Source organism: Galeopterus variegatus, unplaced genomic scaffold (assembly GCF_000696425.1).
Source record: "Galeopterus variegatus unplaced genomic scaffold, G_variegatus-3.0.2 Scaffold1788, whole genome shotgun sequence".
Classification (NCBI taxonomy): Eukaryota; Metazoa; Chordata; class Mammalia; order Dermoptera; family Cynocephalidae; genus Galeopterus; species Galeopterus variegatus.
In genome coordinates this window covers 38385-49389 of record NW_007727899.1, presented here as the reverse complement: position 1 = coordinate 49389, position 11005 = coordinate 38385, and the positions used below count along the sequence as shown (strand labels likewise).

The 11005-nt window shown below is 40.7% G+C and overlaps 1 protein-coding gene across 3 annotated transcripts in view; it reads left to right on the top strand.

Moving 5' to 3' along the window:
• The first annotated feature begins 1750 nt into the window (after positions 1 to 1750).
• The window catches only part of LOC103595521 (zinc finger protein 717-like), a 24296-nt gene continuing 15041 nt past the window's right edge, over positions 1751 to 11005 (top strand). For 2 of the 3 annotated variants that reach the window (XM_008578940.1, XM_008578938.1), the window contains exon 1: positions 4457 to 4500. In XM_008578940.1, the coding sequence (XP_008577162.1) occupies positions 4462 to 4500 (39 nt within the window). In that variant the 5' untranslated portion in view covers positions 4457 to 4461. Of the gene's footprint in view, positions 1795 to 4456; positions 4501 to 11005 lie in introns of those variants that run through there. The other variant, XM_008578939.1, reaches the window with a different exon arrangement.

The following is an 11005-nucleotide window of genomic DNA, read 5'->3' as shown; positions in this document are numbered from 1 at the left end:
GCAGACATACAAAGAGAGGGAGTGACAAAGTGTATCCAGAGTGTGAAAGATCAGGCAGCGACTCCCGCCACCCAATCCCTGCCAATCATCTTGTTTTTAAAGGATTCCCACATCCCCTACCAATAAGTGTTTAAGAGAGGCACGGGATTTAGGAGTTCAATGGGATTGAAGTCTATAGATTCTAATGTCTGAGACAAGAAGGCTGTGGGAAGATCAAGGCTGAGTTCTCTGGATCTGCAATTAAAATCACTGAGGAGAAGTTGAAGAATCGAGGAAAAGACAGTAATTTAAACAAGGCAGAAAATACATTAGGAAAAGAGAAAAGCAGGGACAGGTTTTAGGCATGACCACAGCCTCTCACACATCCCATTCACCGTTCTTTTACTCTGCCCCACATTCTAACACTCAAGCCAGTATCAACTCTGATTACTCAAGCTAGAAATTTTTGCTTTTTTTTTTTTTTTGTTTGTTTGTTTGGTGGCTGGCCAATAATGGGATCTGAGCTCTTGATGTTTGTGTTATCAGCACCACATACTCCCAATTGAGCTAACCAGCTAGCCCTACTTTCTGTTTTAAGAGGAACTTCAACATAGCAGAAACTTTGATAAACCCGTGTAAACATCTTCTGCCTGTTTTGCTGCAGAAACCAGAGAAGAAAAGGCAAAGTTCATGTCCACCACCACCCCACCCCCCACACACACACCCTAAAGTACTAAAATTTGATTTAATAAATGGACAGATGGCTTAATGGAACATGGGAATTTCTGGGCAATTAATTATCACACATCACAACTGTAAATTGGGACAAGGACTAAGAAATGCAACTACCCTATGACCCTGCTATTTCATTTCACAACACATACTACAGCAGTTTTTCTAACTATGTAATAGCATTGAGACTCACAAATTAGTTTACTGGATGTGAACAAACATCTCTTACTGTTTTGAAAGAAAATTGCCATGTAAATTTTTTTTTGCACATCTAAAATAAAAGAGATATGATTTTTTCAAACTTTAAATGTATGTTTAAAAATAGACATGGCTCTATAACAGCTATACCTGGACCCCATTTGAATTTCCCCATTATTGCCACAATGTCTCAGGTTGTCAAACTAACATCTACTAAAAAATCAGAATTCCACATCTGTGGACTAGAGACTAGTCTATTGCCTGGTTGGAGACCAGTCTTGATCCAACAAGACCTGATCTTCCGGTAACAGTACTCCGTGCAGGGAAAATTTTAAAAATTTTCTTGTTTGGTTCCTAATGTAGGACCCCAGGGTATTCTGAACTGCAGTCTCAATGACCATAACGTCGCAGGCGCAGGACTATAGAAAATGGTCTTTGTGCATTTCTTCTGCGCATGTGCATCCTCGCTCCCCTCGCTTTCTGGGAAACGTAGTTTTGCCTTGCAATGACGTCACCCTCGCAGGCGTACTTTGGGAAAGGATTTTCCGGGTGTTTTCTGCGCATGTGCGATCCCGAGCACTCGCCAACTTTTGTGGAGATTCCGGACGCTTCTGCTGTCCTCACGCTGCTCCTCAGATCCTGCGGTTGGATCGTGCGTCCCTGAAGGTGGGTGCAGGGGTGAAAGAGGAGCCCGCGGGCCTCAGGGGCCCTGGAGAGCAGGACGGTGTCCCGGCACTTGGGGTCAGGAGCGCCGCGGACCTCGGGTGGGCGGGGCCTGACGTGCGGCGCAAGCGCGGACCTGGGCCTGGCCGGGGAAGGGGCGCCCGGGCTGCGCTTTCCAGACGGTTCGTGGATGGGGGTGTGTGAAGACAGCGAGCCTGGGAGGTATGGAGAGGTCACATTACAGCTCTGCCATCAGGAGCCTGGTACCGACCTATGGGACACTCACTTCACCATCTGTAATGTGAGCGTGTGGACATTAGTGTGATGCCCCAGATCCCAGGTGTGAACCTGGGACTGTGAGGTGTGTGCAGATGGAGCGTTACTCTGTGGCTGTTGTGGTCGTGGGTGTCTCGGTGTCTCTCCTTGAGGTCAACTTTCTGCACTGTGTGGTCTACCCAGCACTCCTGGCCTGAGTTTACAGACTTTGATATAAGACACAGTTGTCAGGGACAGTGACTTCTAGGAGGGACATTGGGGCATAGGATGATATTCTGGTTTTATTTGGGGTACAGGAGCTGAGACAGGGTTTGAAGGCGGGTTCCCTATGAATGTGAATAAGAATCCCACCTGCGAGAACATCACTGTGGCCTGAACCCTCTCAGGACTGCATCAGAGCAAAGGCAAAGGAGTCCCAGAAAGGCGCAGCTTTCACAGCCCACGCAGTTATTCAGTCCAGTGCGTACAGTGCACAGGAGTTGGACAATACCACTTTCAGGAGCTACCTGAGGCTGGGTGATATTGGGACGTTTAGGCCAACTTTCAAAAGGGAGAGTGAGTTTGAGAAGAATAGTCAAAGACCTAGGAAATCTTACTCACTGAAAGGGATTTTTGAAGGTGTTCTGTGGGGTGCAGGAATAACCTGTCACCGCTGAGAGGATCTGTCTGCAGTGCTCTCTGAACACACGCCCATTCCTTCAATCTTCCCCCATTGTTCCTAGTGTGTGAGCTCTCTCAAACCCAGCCTATCACCAATTTTGGCACCTAGAGACGTGCTGATGGTGTTATATCTTCACAGTTTCTTTCTGGTAGTTCAGGAATATTTTGCCAGTTATTTCTATCTCGGAAGAAAACTGAAAATAATTGGATTTGAGGAAACGTGAGTTGCCGACGGGCACATGATTTGTTGACTGATGTTAGACATCCTGACTTTTTGCCTATTGTTCTCCATTTTGCCACACTTCCATCAAAACAACTGTTTGTTTACTGTTGAGATTACTTCTGTAATGCTGAAGACAACTTAGAACAAGGTATGCTTTGACATTCATTGCCTTTCCTTTTTGATCTCCAGTGCTTTCCGTGGGTCATTTTACCACAAAGAGTAAATAACATAAGTACTTCCCTTAATGTCAGTATTGCGTTCTTGAAAATCACAAATTTTGCCGATGTATATAGAAGCCAATTTTACATTACTTGAATGGGAAACTTAGAATACTAGTGTTCTTCAAACACTTCATGGAGAGATCCATGTTTTCTTTTAATTATATTTTTCCATGAACTTTTGAAGTACCCTGATACAGTTCACTAGTAACTTATAAGAAACAGACACTTTTTATGTTTTTAAAGTAAACAATTTGTACATGACATTAAAAATAAATAAATAAATCTTGCACTATAGTTTACTGATGTGCAAACAATTACTTTTTATGGTTCACATAACCTGCATTAGTGCCAGGAACCTCAATGAAGTCCTCTTAGTTGATATTCATTGTAATTTCCAAAACTTCTCCCTGTGGTTGTGAAGGTATATTGATTGTATTTGACATGTAATTTAAGTTTTTCTTCCCCACATAATTTTGTTGAAAACATATTGAGTTCTGGGGGCTTAGGTGTATCACTTAGTATTTGCCATGTAAGGAACAAATCAAAACCCAAATGGCTTTAAAAACCCAGCCGTTTTATTTTCTTGAAGTTCTAGGAATTCACATTTTGGGTGTGTTTAGCTGGGTAGTTCAGCTTTAGTCACCTGGTGCCTTGACTGAGGCTGGTTGGTTCAAGATGGCTTCATTCATATATCCAGTGGTTTGTGCTGACTCTTGGCTGGGGCCTCTATCTCCAAAAGTTTAGCCCTAGGCTTCTTCACACTGTGCTTATGTTTAAGAAGGCAAGCACCAGTGGCCAGTATTTATCAAACTTATGTTTGCATGACATTTGCTAATGCACTTTTGGCCCAAGCAAGTCACATAGCAAAGCTCAGTTTGTTGTCAGAGCATAATACATGAGGGTTTTGGTGTAGGGAGATCCATCACTGGGTAACATTACTGGAATAGTGTACCAAAAGAGATAAATGTAATATACATTTTTTACCTATGTAATCATGGCCAAAAGATGTTGGGTTGCCAAATGTGCACTATACAGATATTTAGGTATATATAAATGAGATGTGTTGTAGTGGAGACACTTATCTGGAGTCGTGTGTGGAGTCATTGTATTAATATGAAAATAGTTAATATAGCCTAACTATTTCTGTAGCATTAGTTTTAGTAATGACACAATGTGTTTTTCTTTGTTTCAATGATTAAGTTGTATTAAGGTAAGGTTGATTCTTGCTAAATCAGTAGGTAATGTATGTTTTCATTAACCCCCAAATAAATTATGTGTCTAATGTGTACTAATTAATGTACTTGCAGATGCATGTTTAATGCGTCTTTGTTGTGCCTTATTGACCATAAAAGATTGTTGTCTCCCAGGAAGACTTTTTGTTTGCTTGTTTGTCTTTTCCAGCTAACGTGTAGAGAGTTTTGGGCAGGAGAATCCAGGGTCAAGCCACAACAGTTCTCTCCTTAATCCACTCCATTCCGTTCTCTCCTAGCTAAGCTGCTAGAGTGTGCTATGCTTTTCCAAGAGCAAGAAAAGATGTATAAGTCTCCAGTGAGTTGTTTCTTTATTTATTCCTTATTTTTTTAACTGTATTACCTGGGTATTGTGGGGAGCATGAATGAAAATGGAAAAGTAGAAATGAGTATGGCCAGCCTGTTGCTCACTCGGGAAAGTGCAGTGCTGATAACACCAAAGCCCCGGGTTTGGATCCTGTATAGTGATAGCCGCTTAGCTCACTGGTCAAGCATGGTGCTGACAACACTGGGGATCTTTAAAAAAAGAAAAAGAAAAGAAAAGAAGTGAGTAAACCTCAGCTTGAAGGAAATGTACATATGTACGGTAACGTTTGGATATAGATATAGAAGATATAACACTTCAGAGCCATCTAAGTTGAGTAGAAATTTGTCTCTGGTCTTTCTGTTGTCATGTCAAAAAGGCAGACACTTTTTTTGCATGATTGGAATGAAACCTGACAAGAGAATATGTCAAATTCTCATGGGATATGAGCATTTATTGGCACTAAGTTCTGAAATACCATCTCTATTAGAAAGTTTTTGACTGCCAACCTGGAAATGAATGCATAGCTTTCCAGAGTGGAAATATTTAGTAAGTGCTAAGGCACATGTTGCTGAATAAGCAGTCTGTAAGGATTCATGTAATTTAAGGCTTTCTCACCCACATTGCTAAGGCACATGTTGCTGAATAAGCAGTCTGTAAGGATTCATGTAATTTAAGGCTTTCTCACCCACATAATTTTGTTAAAACATACTGAGTTCCGAGGTCTTACATGTATCATTTAGCATTTGCTGTGTAAGAACAAATCAAAATGCAATGGTTTAAAATATCCGACCACTTTATTCTCTTGAAGTTCTGTGGATCCACATGTTGGGTGTAGTCAGCTGGGCAGTTCTCATGCTAGCGTTACCTGGACGGCAGATGCAGCTTTCATCACCTTGTGCCGTGATTGATGCTGTTGGTTCAAGATGGCTTCACTCACATGTCCTATGGATTGTGTATAGATTTGGAAGACTGTACTTTATTCGTGGATAAAATGTGGAATTATCACATAAATTACAGTGAAGTCCAGTGCCTATTCTGTAGTCTTTTTCTAACTTGAAGCTTCTGCCCCATTTGACACTGCTGTACATGATCTTCCCCTGGAAATTCTGTGCCAGTTAGTTTGTTTCTCTCATCCCCTTACTGATGGTTTTCTCTCTTTTCTTCAGAATTCTTCTTTCTTCTTAACATAGCTCATCCAAGTGCTTCATTCTAGGTGCTATTTTTCTCACTATGCTCTTCTTCACTGATTCAGTCCTCTTTAGTTTGCAATCTTGGTTCTATTTAGCTTTTTCCCTTTTCTATTTCTTCCCTTTTCCTCGGATCATAGGTTGAACTCGCTTTTGACTGCTTACCTTAAGGTCCATGAATCCAAAATTAAAGTGACATCTACTTTTTTCTCGTACATGTGGTATCACTACCATCCAGGCAGTGACCCAAGCCAGTGAAATGGGATGTTTCCTGGACTCTTCCCTGCTTCTTGTGTCTAATCCTTTGTGGTGTCAATTCTTGCTACTTTTGTTTGCTTGTTCTTTTCATATTATTCAGATTTCTGTATACACCGCCTATACAGGGGGAGGAGGTGTTGGTGCTTATAAAGACAATAACTTTGTTCCATTGGAAATATTTTTGTAAAAACCTGACGGGCATGTTTCCTGGTGATGAGGTAAATCCCTGGTGACCTGGGCTTCCAATCAGCACCTGTGGTGACATCCTTAAGTGTCTGAGGGAAGAAAGCCTTCAGGAGTTAGTGGGACATTGATGAAGAGCCAATAAAAAGGCATGCAAAGAACAAGAACAGAAATTGCAGATTTTCATAATTTGTACATTTTGCTTCTATAAATTTATGTCAGTGATTCTATGTGTAGTTTTTCTTAGTGTACAGTTGTGTGTTTCTACTTCAAGAAGACTTGTCATGTTTTTAAACTTTCTTACATATTGTATTGCATTCTTCTCCTATTTCAGGCAATCACTTAGAAATGAATGAGAAAAATGGATGTGTGCATTAATCATCAGTATGTTTATAAACTAGAACCATAGCTAACAGTTGGTTAGGAAAGAAAAGTGACAGACTAGTTAACTGAAAGTTGACATTCTCAATTAGAGTTTGAGATGTAACATAAGATGTGAAATGGTGGCTTTATTTATTTTGGACCTAATGTTCAATGTGAACCTACATGCTTCCTGTTGCATATCAGAGTACTGTCTATGGTCTCTAATGACTTGTTTGGTGTTCCCATGATGAGCTGTGTAACAAAGTGACACAAAACTTAGTTGCTTAGAATAAGAATTTCTTTCTTACTCCATGTTGGAATGTTGTGGGTAAGTAGACTGTAAAAGGGAAGTGTAGGTTGACTGCTGCATGATGTGTCTGGTCTCATGTGGAAGAACACTAGTGGCTGGGGGCATTGGGCAGACATCCAGCCCTCTCTTTACGGCCAGGTGGGCTTCCTCAGAGTCTGGCAGTCTCAGGGTAGTCAGGATTTTCTGCTTCTCCCTGGACAAGTGTCCAAGAGGCCCAGGCAGAGGCTTTGAGGCTTCTGATTATCTCTACTCAGATCCCAAAGCATGTCTCCCATCACATTTTCTTAGTCAAGCACATCACTAAGAGCAGCACTGATTGAAGAGGAAGGCAGTTAGATTCCATCTGTCAATAAGAGGATTAGTAAGACTTTGCAGCAGTCTTTAATAGACCACAGTTGGCTCTCTGGCCATAAATTTCTACCACATGCAAGATATACTTTCCCCCTCTCAAGAGCCCTAGAAATCTTCTACTGTTATACAACTGGCCGAAAACCCAACTAAATCATGTCCAGTAGCCTATTACCTTCATCTCCTCAACATGTGGCCAGTTCACAGTGAGGAGAATGGCATAAACATGTGGGCACTTCCCTTCAGACAGTAGGGTGGCAAGGAGTGGCACCATGCAGGCACTAGTCTGAGCAGTTAGTTATGCCCATTGAGCACCTGGTTTAGTTCTTCGATTAAGGTGCCATGTTTGTCTCTGGAAACAATACCTCCTGCTTCTGCACTGTGCCCTCTGGGCTCTCACTACTCTCTGTCAACATCCATTTGTCTTAAATGCCTGAGTTTGTAGTTGACCAATTTCTTTGCCTATTTTCAGGTTATAATAGCTGAAAATCTAATGACCCTTTTAAAATTTTTTTTCTAATTCTGCCCTTTTTTTTTTTTTTTCCTTTTTGTCTTTTTTCGTGTCCGGCAACGGATCGCAACCCTCGGTGTCACGCCCGCACCTCGCTCAGCCAGTGAGCGGGAACCAGTCTGTATGTGGGATCCGAAACCTCGGTGGGAGCGCCGCTGCACTCCCAAGCAGCGCATGTAGCAGTGCGCCACCGGGCCAGCCCTAATTCTGCCCTTTTGATACTAGAAATTACCCTGTTTTACATCTTTAATAAGCATTGGCTTCCATTGTACTATAATCCATTATATCAATGCTATCTCTGTTAGGCACTTTTTTCTCTGGCCTCCCCTTCTCTTGGAGGCAGCTATTCCTTAAGAAGTTTTATTGTTTATCAGGCACTGTCTATGTATCACACCCTGTGGTACTTAGAATACTGGAAATTTTTTTTTTTAACAAAATACTGTGATTCTTGGCACAAAGGAGTTTGTGTCTTGGAAAAAAGTTGGATTGAAAAGTAGTTTTCTTTCAAACTCAGCAAGTACTGGCTCCTTTACATTTTCTTTAAATTTTGTTTGAAAATCAAACATCTTTCTTTGTTTCATTGTTACTTATTTATTTATTGATGCATGGCCTGTGGGGGGATTCAAACCCTTGACCTTGGTGTTATCAAAACTCTGCTCTGATCATCTTAGTGATCTGGCAAGCCAGCCACCTTTAATTTATCTCTCTTCTCATATTTTCTCAGTGACAGAGATAGGAGAGCAGGTAGCCCTTTTCCCATTGTTCACAGAATTCTCCTTTGGCAGACCCCTGAGAGGTTTAGATATCCTTTCCATTTTCTGTGCTATGGTAAGCAATAGTGTGGCCCACATCCTTCAGTGCTCCATTTATTTCTGGTAATATATTTCATGCTGAATATTCTTTTGGCTAGTGTTAATATTTCCACTTAAGCTTTTCATAGTTAATGTTTGTGTAGTAGTTTATTTTTATTTTTTACCTTTCAGTCTGTTTGTGTCTTTGTGTTTAAAGTGTATGTCTCTGGATAGCATATCATTGGGTCTTTCTTATCAAATCTGATAGTTTTTGCCTTCAGTAGAATATTTAGACTAATTCCATTTAATCTAATTATTGAAAGTGATAGGTTTAGGTCTGCCCTTTTGCTGTTTTGTAGTTGTTGTCATCTCGTCTGCCTTTTAATCCTTTGCTTTTCCTCTTTTCTTTTCCTAGATTTTTTTTTCGGTTAGTCACATATTTTTAAATATTTTAGTTTGTTGCATGAATTAGTTTTTAAAATATTTATTTTAATTTTAGTTTTGGTAAAGAAAAATATACATAGCAAAAAAATTTAGCATTTGAACCAGTTTTTACCTTTAAGTAGTGTTATGTATGTTTGCATTGATGTGCAGGAGATCTCCAGAACTTTTTTATCTTGGAATATTGAAGCTCTATATCCATCAAATGACAACCCTCAATTTTTCCCTCCTTGTAGCTTCTGACATCTGACATTCTAGTTCAGTTTCTCAAAATTTATCTCATATCAGTGGGACCATACCATTCTTGTTATTTTGTGAGTGGCTTATTTCACTTTGCATAATGTCCTCACTGTTCCTTTTTATAGCTTATGTCAAGATTTCATTTCTTTTTTTTTGGGCCGGCCCGGTGGCGCACTGGATAGTGCGCTGCTTGGGAAGCGCAGCGGCGCTCCCGTCCGAGGGTTCGGATCCCACGTGCAGACCGGCTCCCGCTCACTGGCTGAGCGAGGCGTGGGAGCAACGCCGAGGCTTGCAATCCCGTTGCCGGTCCCCGGTCCGGTACGGGGGCAACACTGAGGGTTGCGATCCATTGCCGGACAGGGAAAAAAAAAAAAAAAGATTTCATTTCTTTTTTTTTGGGCCGGCCCGGTGGCGCACTGGATAGTGCGCTGCTTGGGAAGCGCCGCGGCGCTCCCGTCCGAGGGTTCGGATCCCACGTGCAGACCGGCTCCCGCTCACTGGCTGAGCGAGGCGTGGGAGCAACGCCGAGGCTTGCAATCCCGTTGCCGGTCCCCGGTCCGGTACGGGGGCAACACTGAGGGTTGCGATCCATTGCCGGACACGGAAAAAAAGACAAAAGACAAAAAAAAAAAAAAAAAAAGATTTCATTTCTTTTTATGACTGAATAATATTCCTTTCTGTGTACATACCACAATTTATTTATCCATTAATTCATGGACGGATGTTTGAGTTGCTTGTACCACTTCACTATGTGACTAATGCTGCTTTGAATTCCACTGGTATGGAAATATCTTTTGGAGATTCAGCTATTAATTATTTTGGATATATACACTGAACTTGAACTTCTGAATCACACAGCAATATCATTTTAAATTTTTTGAGAAGGCAGTGTATTTTTAAAAAATGGTACAGGGGCTGTACCATTTTACGTCACCACCCACAGCATACTAAAGTTCCACTTTCACCAAAACATGTTATGCTGTATTGAGTGTGAAGGAATATCACTGTGGTTTTGCATTTTCTAATGTTTAATGCTGTTAAGTATCTTATGTGTTTGTTAGACATTGGTATATCATTTTTGGAGAAATGTCCATTCAGTTACTTTGCTTGTTTTTTGTTGGGGGATAGGGTTGGGGTGGCTGCCTGGTATGGGAATCTTTGAACTGAACCTTTGAACTTGGTGTTCCAATTGTGCTCTCCAACTGAGTTAACCAGCCAGCCCCCTCCTTTGCTTGTTTATTAAACAGGTTATTTGTTTTGTTGTTGTATAGCTGTGGAAGGTTTCTTTCATTATGTATTCTTGATGTTAATTTCTTGTGACATAGGTGATTTGCAACTGTTTTATATTTTGAGGTTCTAAAACATAGTATTGTGTTTTTTGTTTACGATTTTACTTGGTCATTACTAGTGTGTTGAAACATGATAAAATTTTGTTTATTAATCTTGAGTCTTGCAATCTTGCTACAATCACTTATTAATTCCAGGAGTTTTTTTCATTTGTTTACTAGAATTTTTTACACAGATACTCATATCACCAGCAACCAAAGACAGTTTTACTGATTTATTTTTCCTAGCCTGTAATCTTTCATTTCATTTTCTTCTGTTATTGCAGTGTGAAGTACTTTTAGTGTAATGTTGTGAGTAATGAGATGGCCCATTTTTGCCTTGTTCCTGATTTTCTGGAAAAGCTTTGAGTATTTTGCCAGGAATAATAATGTTAACTACAGTTTCTTGTAGATAGTCTTTATCAAATTGTGAAGGAGAGTTTATATGATGGATGGGTGCTGCATTTTGTCAAAGACATTTTCTGAATCTGTTGATATGACCATCTAATTTCTTTGTGTTTAGTGTTTTGATGTGAAGG